General features: G+C 37.4%; 1 protein-coding gene across 2 annotated transcripts; it reads right to left on the reverse strand.

Annotated features, from left to right (window-relative positions):
• Nucleotides 1-2653: 2653 nt before the first annotated feature.
• ifi35 (interferon-induced protein 35) lies at nucleotides 2654-11128 on the reverse strand. Of its 2 annotated transcripts, none has more exons than XM_052139576.1 (10): nucleotides 11054-11128; nucleotides 10471-10503; nucleotides 10306-10380; nucleotides 10048-10206; nucleotides 9825-9941; nucleotides 5742-5886; nucleotides 5515-5621; nucleotides 5234-5420; nucleotides 5033-5142; nucleotides 2654-4089 (listed from the first exon to the last, which is right to left on the reverse strand). In XM_052139576.1, exons 2-10 carry the CDS (start codon nucleotides 10483-10485, stop codon nucleotides 3880-3882), a joined length of 1125 nt encoding a protein of 374 aa, XP_051995536.1. In that variant the 5' UTR covers nucleotides 10486-10503; nucleotides 11054-11128; the 3' UTR covers nucleotides 2654-3879. The 2 variants fall into 2 exon arrangements, with proteins under 2 accessions (XP_051995536.1, XP_051995537.1); XM_052139577.1 differs by lacking the exon at nucleotides 11054-11128 and adding an exon at nucleotides 10936-11029.
• Nucleotides 11129-11373: the final 245 nt, after the last annotated feature.

The raw sequence follows: 11373 nt of genomic DNA on the forward strand, positions 1-11373 counted from the left end.
TGTACCTAATAAAGTGTCTGAGAGTAAAACTGTAATAACATTACAGCTTTTATACCGAGGAAATGGTGCTAAGAAATTAGACAGCTGAAAAGAAGCAGAATTCTGCACATTTTAATGTAAATGTATGTTCACTGAGTTTGACAAGACACTGTCTTGTGTTTCTTTTCCTACCAAGAAGACAGAACATGTTACATGTTGCATCAATTTATACAGCTGTTTTTTGTTTTTATTTTACGAAAGACACGAGCAGTGAGACTAATCTGAATCTGTTAAAAGTAAAAAATTGTAAACGAAGTTTGAATAATTGTTATACAGTATATGTCTCTCTGGAGCAGGATGCATTTTCTAGGACAATGTATTTTCACCAAATTTAGATCAAAACCATGGAGCTTGAGCTGAAGTAATGCACGCACAAATGAAGGGCTGAGGATGGACGGAGGCCCAGAGTTACTGTAGCAGCTCTAGGAACCACTAGAAAAGTCAGGAAGAGAGAATCTTAGTGCATTAGGTTGTACATTTATCTATAACAATATTTGGAAGAACAATGTGACGAGTTATGTACATGTGTGTATGAAATCGATGAAAATTCTGAATGTTTCGGTTTTAACTTATTTCTGGTGTTGTTTTATGGTGATAGAGTTAGAGTTCTGTTTTTCTTTCTTTGTTTTACTTGTGAACACCCTTCATTTCTCCCCCCCACCCCGTTATTATAATCTCTATGCTGCACATCTCTCCTCTTCTAAGTGCCTAATGGAGATGGCTGTTACTTTCTATTTGGGTTCAGTACCATTTGCATTTGTCTTTATTGCACTGAGGGGGCTTCTGCTGTATTCACAAGGTTTTTGGAGTTGTTACTTTTTCTGTTTCTGTATTTTTCCAAATAAATTCAATTTGCGTCCAAATAAATGACGTAGGCCTTACAGTTTAACTACATAACGGCTATTTCACATTTGTTTTGGGGGTTCTAGTTTGCTCCCTTGTGTTGTTATTTACTTTTGAACAGCTTCATGGATATTATTGGGAGAATCTCACAAATCCTGTCAAGAACATGTCCAGGACATGTTTTACCCCAAATTCAAAGAAAATGAAGCATGTTTTTAGAACTATTAAAGAAAAGTTCCAATACAAGTTGAGCTCAATTGACAGAATTTTTGTTTTAATGTTTATACCTAAATTTATATTTTTGACTGGTCCCTCAATTATTTCAACAAAAAAAGCCTGGTTACAGTGAGGCACTTACTATAGATGTGAATTGGGCCAGTACATAAATGTTAAAATACACATTGTTTTTTAAAGCATAGCCATAAGATGTCAACATTAAACAGTGCATCCAGAAATTTAATTTGGAAAGGCACACGCCTGTGTGTGTGTGTGTGTGTGTGTATGTATGTATGTGTGTGTGTAATATATATATATATATATATAATATATATATATACACTCACCTGAAGGATTATTAGGAACACCATACTAATACTGTGTTTGACCCCCTTTCGCCTTCAGAACTGCCTTAATTCTACGTGGCATTGATTCAACAAGGTGCTGAAAGCATTCTTTAGAAATGTTGGCCCATATTGATAGGATAGCATCTTGCAGTTGATGGAGATTTGTGGGATGCACATCCAGGGCACGAAGCTCCAGTTTCACCACATCCCAAAGATGCTCTATTGGGTTGAGATCTGGTGACTGTGGGGGCCATTTTAGTACAGTGAACTCATTGTCATGTTCAAGAAACCAATTTGAAATGATTCGAGCTTTGTGACATGGTGCATTATCCTGCTGGAAGTAGCCATCAGAGGATGGGTACATGGTGGCCATAAAGGGATGGACATGGTCAGAAACAATGCTCAGGTAGGCTGTGGCATTTAAACGATGCCCAATTGGCACTAAGGGGCCTAAAGTGTGCCAAGAAAACATCCCCCACACCATTACACCACCACCACCAGCCTGCACAGTGGTAACAAGGCATGATGGATCCATGTTCTCATTCTGTTTACGCCAAATTCAGACTCTACCATCTGAATGTCTCAACAGAAATTGAGACTCATCAGACCAGGCAACATTTTTCCAGTCTTCAACTGTCCAATTTTGGTGAGCTCTTGCAAATTGTAGCCTCTTTTTCCTATTTGTAGTGGAGATGAGTGGTACCCGGTGGGGTCTTCTGCTGTTGTAGCCCATCCGCCTCAAGGTTGTGCGTGTTGTGGCGTCACAAATGCTTTGCTGCATACCTCGGTTGTAACGAGTGGTTATTTCAGGCAAAGTTGCTCTTCTATCAGCTTGAATCAGTCGGCCCATTCTCCTCTGACCTCTAGCATCAACAAGGCATTTTCACCCACAGGACTGCCGCATACTGGATGTTTTTCCCTTTTCACACCATTCTTTGTAAACCCTAGAAATGGTTGTGCGTGAAAATACCAGTAACTGAGCAGATTGTGAAATACTCAGACCGGCCCGTCTGGCACCCACAACCATGCCACGCTCAAAATTGCTTAAATCACCTTTCTTTCCCATTCTGACATTCAGTTTGGAGTTCAGGAGATTGTCTTGACCAGGACCACACCCCTAAATGCACTGAAGCAACTGCCATGTGATTGGTTGATTAGATAATTGCATTAATGAGAAATTGAACAGGTGTTCCTAATAATTCTTTAGGTGAGTGTGTGTGTATGTGTGTATATATATATATATATATATATATATATATATATATATATATATATGCGTAGCTACACAATGTCATGTGTACGGAGTCGTAAGGGAACTACATTTCACTCACTTTTGGAGCCCAGTTTATTGTATTATGTATGATACAATAGAATACAGATTTTTTTTATTTTTTTATTGTCATTAGTATAAAGATTATATTTATTTTGTACAACAGGAATGCTGTTGCTGTACTTCACCTGAAGCTTTTATTTAGGTGGAAAGCTGAAAGTGCTGTCGTATTTACAGAGACAAGGATGCGCATTAACAGTACCAGCCTGTTAAATAGCGTACCGTTCTCGTCGGAACACGGAAAGTGCAGTGTGTATTTGACAATTTGCAATGTTTCTAACTACAAATCCGGCTTTTCTGTTATATTTTGTCCCTTTTTTAGGATTTCATAATAACTTAGCGGTTAGCCTACACATTCATAATGCACGCAAACTGGGACCGCTTAAAAGAGCCCTGCATGCATCATCATAGCCCTGAAGGATCATGCAATCAGTCTAATGTCGCACTTTTTAGGAAGCCCTTTAGCACACTACTATCATCGTGATATTCCAATATTGCTTAAGTTTATATCGCCGGCAAAATCATCGCAATATCACCAAGCCCTAACCGTATGGCTCACATGCAAACATTAACACACATACCAACACCACAAAGGCAGTTTGCGACCTTTATTTATTAGACTGATTTTGTTATTTCACAGATAACATGATGGATTTGAGACATTTTCTTTTTTATATATATTTATTTTAATCAGATAATATCCCATAATCACCAATCTTATAGTATTACAGCCCCACATTAAACTTTACCTTCAAAATACTTAATTCTTAAATAAGTATTTTTAAACTAAACAATGCAAGATTAATTTTATCCATGAAGCATGTTTAAAAAATTGATAAAATGTACCTTGAATGCACTTTGTCGCTTTGGATTAAAGCATCTGCCAAATGCATAAACATTGTATGTAAAATGCAAAGAAAGTATGAGAAGTAGAAACTATCCATATGATATTGTTCTTCTGCAATATAAGCCCAAATAAAGAGTTTATAAAGAGCACTATAAATTCCATTATGAATAATGCATCTTGTTTTTTGTACAAAGGTAGCACTGGATCGCTGAGATTTAATGGTTTATAAACTGAGGTATCTGTCGAGATATTCTTTCTCACACACTCTGGCTGTCTTTAGGAGGATCTTCCTCAAACAGAGCTAGGGTGGTGTGGCCCAGAGGGTTGTAGATGATGCTGTCCACCTCTCCACCACCATTGACCGTCTTCTGAAAGTGTATCTCCAGGTGGTCCTGCAGGCTCTCTAGGTCCATAATGGCAGGGATGCCTGTAAGCTGCACTGTGCGCAGGCATACTGAGTCACAGGTCTGGAAGTGAGCAACAGTTAGTTTACAGCAACATTGGGGGGTATACATTTTAGAAATATAAAACCACCAAAAGGGGATGTGTGCAATTTCTGTATCCAATTGTTTTCAAACTGGTTTCCCAAATAACACCCTTATCTACCATTGTTTGTTGGTCCAGATAGTCCCACCCCATGCACATGCCATTGGTTGAGCCCAGTGATGCAATGTTGATATGGTGGGGATAGTCAAACAAATAGCAATGTTTTGATAGACGCCTTACTTATAGTTATCTCTGCATATTAATCTGGGATGGGACAAACAAAAAAAATTACACACTTCACCTTTTAACATACAGAGGTAGAAGACTTTGTTATGTCTGTTGATCTACATTTCCTTATAAATAATAAATCAGCAGAAAACGGCTGCATCCGAATTCCCGTACTGTCAGAGTTTGTCCTGCATTTGGTGAAGAATGTATTTCTTGGCCAATAAGAAATTTAGTTCTTCAGGTATGCAGGTGAGTAGAATGAATACATTCCCAGATATACTGTACTTCACAATATATGACGTATTAATAACAACAAACGAAAAAAAAAAACCAATCTAATCTAGTTTGTACAATTTAACCCCAAGGATCAAATTTCTTAGTATATACACTGTATAGCACTAACAGTTGAAAAGAGGCACCCGACTTGCAGTTCTCCTGGAATAATTTTATTATTATTTTTTTAATTCAGCAATTTAAATGAGACGTCTCCACAGCTCATGTGCTCTTATTGTATTGTATAGTATAGTTTATCCCAATATTTATCAACTACTGTTTTATGAATACTAAGTGTTTGGACACCCTACTTTTTTGGCATAATGTTTTTGGAATACAATGTAGTTGGGAAGTATGCATATTCGGACACAGTCATAGCACTAAATATTGACAGTTAATCTTGACATTCTCAATTCCCTTTACCTGGAGCTGTGAAATCTCGCCATTGAGGAATGGCGTGACCTTCACCTTGTGCTTCCTGTTTTTCTCAATCTCTACCTCATGATCTTGTTTGTCTGAGAGACCTTTTGCAACTGGAGATTAATGAAAAAGAAAGAATAAAAAAAAAATAAACTCAAGAAGCATGTCTTGACATGTTAAGTTTAACAAATCTGGTTAACATACCATCGTCATCTACGAAGGTAACGACCACAGTGCCTGAGTCGTGCAGCATGTCTTTGTCCTCCACCTCGCCTCCTCCATTCTTTTTCTTAGAGAAATGTATGTCCAGTTTGTCTAATAGTCGATCCTCAGATATTTTTTTTGGGAGGTTAGAGATTAAGATTCTGCGTTGGCAAACCTTTGTGTTCATCTAAGAGATGGAAAGACAAAGAAGTAGGCAGCCTCCAATTTTTTATATCAATCCAAAAAGTATAATTAATGTAAATGTTGGTCACTTTGATTACCTCAACATATCTGGGTACCAGAAACTGAACTGGTTTAGCCTCGACATTAATGGCACACTCCCCAAGCTCCACCCGATGCTCCTTCATGCTCAAGATCTTCTGAGCCACTAACAAGGTAAGATGGGTAAATCAGAATTTTACAGGAGAAAAAGAAGCCAACATGTGCTATATCTCTGACATGCGGTTTCCCATGGTAATGAGGTTGTGTTTTTCTGATCATAACATACCTTCCTCTTCCTCAAATGTAATTAGTGCGGTTCCCCCCTCCATTGGATAAACTATACGTGGATTCACATCAAAGCTCATAGCATGTGCACATTGATCTGTCGCTCCTTGAAAGACAACTTTCTTCTCAGGCACTGCAGTAGAGATCTATGGAGCACAGATGAAGATATTAAGCCGGGTTTAGACTGTTCTAATTGTTTGTATGATTACTACAGTTTTTGTAGGTATGTTTTATTGTAATTTCACTCATATGTAGGGACATACAAGATAACTATTTTGTGTGTCGCAGGACCACAGTGGTACATACTATAAACACATAAATTAGACAATAGTTTGTATATTCATACATGCAACACAAGAATACACAGTGCAAGAGTGAACAATACAGTGCAAATGTTGCTTGCCAATTGTTGCTTGCCAGACTATATGATTCCAGTGAGCTCTTTGGTTAAAACTCGGCACACTGTGCAACATTCATCAGACTGTTTGATACACATGATAGCAAAATTTTTGGTCCCAATCGTCCCGTAGCAATTGACAGCACTGACGGGGAGTTTTATCTCATCTGGCCATAGTAAGAGCAGTCACACTGCACATCTTGCAACACAACATTTCTGACACTGCCAGAAATTTGTCAGAGGCTAAAGGACATTTCACATCAAAGGACAATTTTCACTACGATTTCTTGCCACATTGGCAATTTTAAATAAAAACTCTATTTTATCCTCACTTCAATCTTTTTTTTATTAACAATCAAGTGTTCTTAATTGAAGCGAGGGCATGCAAAGAAAATTGTGATTATGTGGAATTGTGCCAGCACATAACATTGTCATCAACTTCATATCTTCTGAATAATAATAAATCTACTGAAATATACAGTATATGCATACAAAATACGTCATCTTTTCAAGCTTAATATGGTAAATACTTAAATATCGAACACTGTAACATAGCCAAATAAGTGTCCCTGGTGAATTTCGGGCTTGTTTATAGTGAAAAGTCCCGCATTATGCACCAAATCTTAATTTTTTCATAGTAAGAAAAGGCTATGAAAATATTTGAACTTTCTATAAATGGATTGCAAAAATTACAACCCCAATTCCAAAAAAGTTGGGACAGTATGAAAAATGCTAATAAAAACAAAAAAAAAGAGTGATTTGTAAATTATATTCACCCTTTGCTAAATTTAAAACACTACAACTACACATTGTATGACGTTTTACCTTGTGAATTTCATAGTTATTTTTGAAAATGTACAGTTCTCTCCAATCAGTTGATTGCAACACGCTCCAAAAAATTGATACAGGGGCAATTTAAGACAAATAGCAATTTGACAAATTGACAATAATAATAATAATAATAATTCACAGGATAAAACATATTTTAATGTGTAGTTGTAGTGCTTTCAATATAGAAAATAGTGAATATAATTTACAAAACACAATTTTTTGTTTTTATTAGCATTTTTGATACTGTCACAATTTTTTTGGAAATGGGGTTGTATCTGCTGACTAATCAGTTATCTGCCTTTTCCACCACCTTAGTTATCGGTATCAGCAAAATCCACTATCGTTCGACCTCAATAAGTCAATGGGATTTTTTTCCGTCTGCTATAGGAAAACCCACTTATAAAGTCAGATCAGTTCTAAAAGACATAGTAAACTAAATCTGAAAAGTCTGAATGTCTGTGTCAAGTTTGGTGGATGTAGTGTGAAAGCTGCAGGAGTTACAATTGATCATCTTGGTTTAGCGATTTTGGAAAGACAGCAAACCATGTCTATTGAATAACAGTATGAATAGATTCCTATGGAGCCTTTTACACTGGAAGCATTCAAAGAAGCTATGTTTTTTACGATGAGTGTGTCGATTTTTTTTTTTTACCCTCGCCTGGCGATGAAACCCACTGACCAATACAATTTGACATTTGGATCACTTAAAGATTCATTTCAAAGGCAAATAATTGATCACCGGGCAATCAAAACTACAACAAGAGAAATCTTTTAAGAATTCCCAAAAGATGTCTCAGATGGAAGAATGGTTGCCAGAATCTCACAGTTTGAACCTGGCTTTACAGATTTTCTACCGATTACTTAGGACATAGACCCTGCTTCAACCTGGTATTACAATGGATCTCGGGTGATCCAATCACATGCAGTTAGGTGAGACACATCGCTGTTTACACCTAGTCACTTAAATGTCTCCTGAGCCCACCTGTGTTAAGATTTGGAGGGGAGGGTCTCTGTTTCATGACAACATACTATGTCAGTGTGTTACTGCATGATATTAAAGCACAAAAATGTCAGAAAAGACAAAGAAAGCACAAACAAAATGGCATGCTATTTCTCTTAGATGCGGTTGAAATTTTATTTCAGCACAAACGCAACATGTCAATGCATTCTAAGTCCTTGTGGTGGCATAGTGACTCGCCTCAATCCGGGTGGCTGAGGACAAATCTCAGTTGCCTGCGAGTCTGAGACCGCCAATCCATGCGTCTTATCACGTGGCTTGTTGAGCATGTTACCACGGAGACAGCGCGTGTGGAGGCTTCACGCCATTCTCCGCGGCATCCACACACAACCACCATAAGCAAACCACATTTTAGCGACCACGAGGAGGTTACCCAATGTGACTCTACCCTCCCTAGCAACCGGGCCAATTTGGTTGCTTAGGAGTAGGGATGCACTGATACCACTTTTTCTCTATCGATCAGATTCTGATATCTGAAATCTCGATATTATCTGAATAATATCAGCCGATACCAGTGTTGTTTTTTTCAGTATCAGTTTAGAATATCTATACCTCACTGAGTGATGCTAATTATATGTAAAGAAACAGAAACCTTTAACTGCACATTATTTAAATATAAAATGTACAAACTATTAAGAAAAACTTTACTGTTAACTAGTCTACTGGATAATGCTGCAGCAAAATTAACAGTGATTCCAGTCTAAGTGTTCAGTAGAAAAAGGCAGTTTTTATTATTATTATTCTTTTGCAAAAAACTTTCAACATGTATCTGGACTTTAAAGGATTCAGATCTCTTTTTTGTTCAATTTAGTTGTAAGATATCAGTTTACTTTTAATTCAGTTATTTTTTGGAACCCATTAAACTTAAATATTGTTATAATTTGTAAAAAAATAATAATAATACATTATTATTGACTTTTAGAATTTTATATACAACAGTAATATATTTCAATCGTGCACTTTTAACTTTAAAACCCTCTGGCTTTTATTTTGACATTCTGAACTCTCCAGGAAGTCCTGTATGTGTGTCTGTTTGTTAGCAAGTTCACGGTAGTTTAATTCACTTCTCATTCAAATTCTGGTAAAATGCACCTCCAGCGCCATTCTAAATGCATATTATAAGTGAACCAAACTGTTGAGCATCTACACCTGAGATGCTGTTCTTGAGTAGCGCTCAAATGTCACGCAATGCATGAAGGCTAAAAATAGCCGCAAGTGTGTGTGTAAACAGAGCAGCGCCATTCAATAACGCACTGGCGCTGCACGTGCATATTATATATTTACTTATTAAACACAGCCTTTGTGATTCACAGTGCTATCACACGTCTTCAAGTGGCTTTGAATAAAATGCACGGGTAATACGAACTACTTCAATGGTGTTTTTATGGTTCTTTTATGTCAATTTTGGACCTTGACAGGAACGAACATGACTAACAAACAGTATCGGATTTGGATGGGGCTTGTTAGACCGATACCTGAACGATAACTCCAGTGGTGGTAGGCAATCGGCAAACTTTAAACTGTTGTTTTAGCACAAAGGTTGATTGACAGGTGAGGGGTGGCACTTCACCACTGCCGGGATGCATACAGGATGGATTAGTGTTTAAACCTCAAATGTGATGTGGTCACATGGGTTTTGGACCACATTTGTATGTATTTTTGTGATCCCCGTTTAGACCTGTATTTAGGGCTAACCGCACATGATTGGTTTAACCAAAAACACATCTTTATACCAGGTGGAAACAGGGTCATTGAGCCACAGAGCTCACTCAGTCCCGTGAATACGATAAGTGATGATACGATCTATGTGATCATGGTTTTGAATGGCAAATGCAAACCTCAGTTTGCTGTCTCAGCGAGTCATTTTTTCTCTCCAGGCTTCCCAACTCCTCCTTCATTTTCAAGATCTCCATCCTCAGTCTATTTTGTTCCTTTTGTGCAGTTTTCAGTTTTACCTGCACACGGGGTAGCCCATCAACACAGAATTGTCAGTTATTTTTTCTGTTTTAAAATGTTCTTTAAATGTGCAAATATGATCAGAGTCTATTTACTTAGACATACCTTCTCTTTATTCAGTGTCTCAGTATGTCTCTTGTTATCTTCCTCGAAAGAAATTTTTCTCTCCATGGTGCGTTGTTTAAATTCCTTAGCATAGGTTTTGCTGTTATCTATGGCATCTTTGATTATTTTTTGTTCCTTCAATAAAGCTTCATGCTGAGTCTGTGGACAGATAAGAGGACACACTCATTAATGGACAGCAGAAATGTGCCTGTATTCAGGTTAACAGGAGTATGCCTGCTTTACACCTCACTCACACACCTTGCTTTTGTTGATCTCCTTCATTATGTCCTCCAAGTGTTCCGAAGAATCACCGTTAATTATAAGGGAGAAATCCTGAGTTGAAATATTTGAAAAATAAGGTGAATCTATTTAATACAGAACAGAATACAAATGTATTTACCAAGTAGGCTTCATTTCCTGTACCTCGTCCGTAGACATCTTTGAGAACACAATAACCTGTTGGGGGGGGTTGTGAACAGAACAGAACCGTTAAGGTGCTCAAGGTAGCATAAGAACATTTATTTACAATCAATAACAAGTAAACACCTGAAAGCACCGTTTATTATAAAATCTTGATGTAGACGTATTTAACATGTCTGAAGTTGTTTAAGTTTAACATAAGAACATGAAGCAAAGTTCAAAACAGGAAACTTGTCTTCAGAGCAAAACTGAGCATTATAAAACTGCGTAATATAACAAAGATTTTCGCCTATATTCCAACACTTTATTCTGTTCTGACACATAGTAAATTCTTTGTTTAGTTTAGTACATTTAGACTTTTCAATATTAAGAACATTTTTGACATTAAACACTGGCTTATGATTTGTATAATTCGGCGACTATTACGACTACTGTTTTTCACGACAAAACAACAATTAACATAGTTACTTTTTTTATTTCGAGTGATTTTTCGTTAATACCGTTGTATCCTCTCTCTCCATCGTGTGTAACGATAATTTATTGTGTATATAATTATAAATTAATTGACGATCAAACGAACACTTACTGCGAACAAGCCGGAAGGCAGAGGCAGTTTCGTTTTCTCAGGCAGGCATGAGGGCGTGCATTATTAGGTCTCAGCCTAAGATGCCGCGCCCACTGACCGCCCACAGTCAGTGCTCTAGACCAGAGCTCTTCTACATAATTTACAAGCCTAGTATAAATTTGCATAACGCGGTGGTCCCACAGACATTCTACGGGGTACACTGGCAAGGCGACAAGAGGCCTTTTTTGAATGGATGTCTATGGAGAGAATGCTTCAGTGTGTTGAATAGACTTATTTTGTGAGGAAACAGCTCATCACTTAATGAATTGACCGCCTGTTCT

This window comes from Xyrauchen texanus, chromosome 12, assembly GCF_025860055.1.
Source record: "Xyrauchen texanus isolate HMW12.3.18 chromosome 12, RBS_HiC_50CHRs, whole genome shotgun sequence".
NCBI classification, from domain to species: Eukaryota; Metazoa; Chordata; class Actinopteri; order Cypriniformes; family Catostomidae; genus Xyrauchen; species Xyrauchen texanus.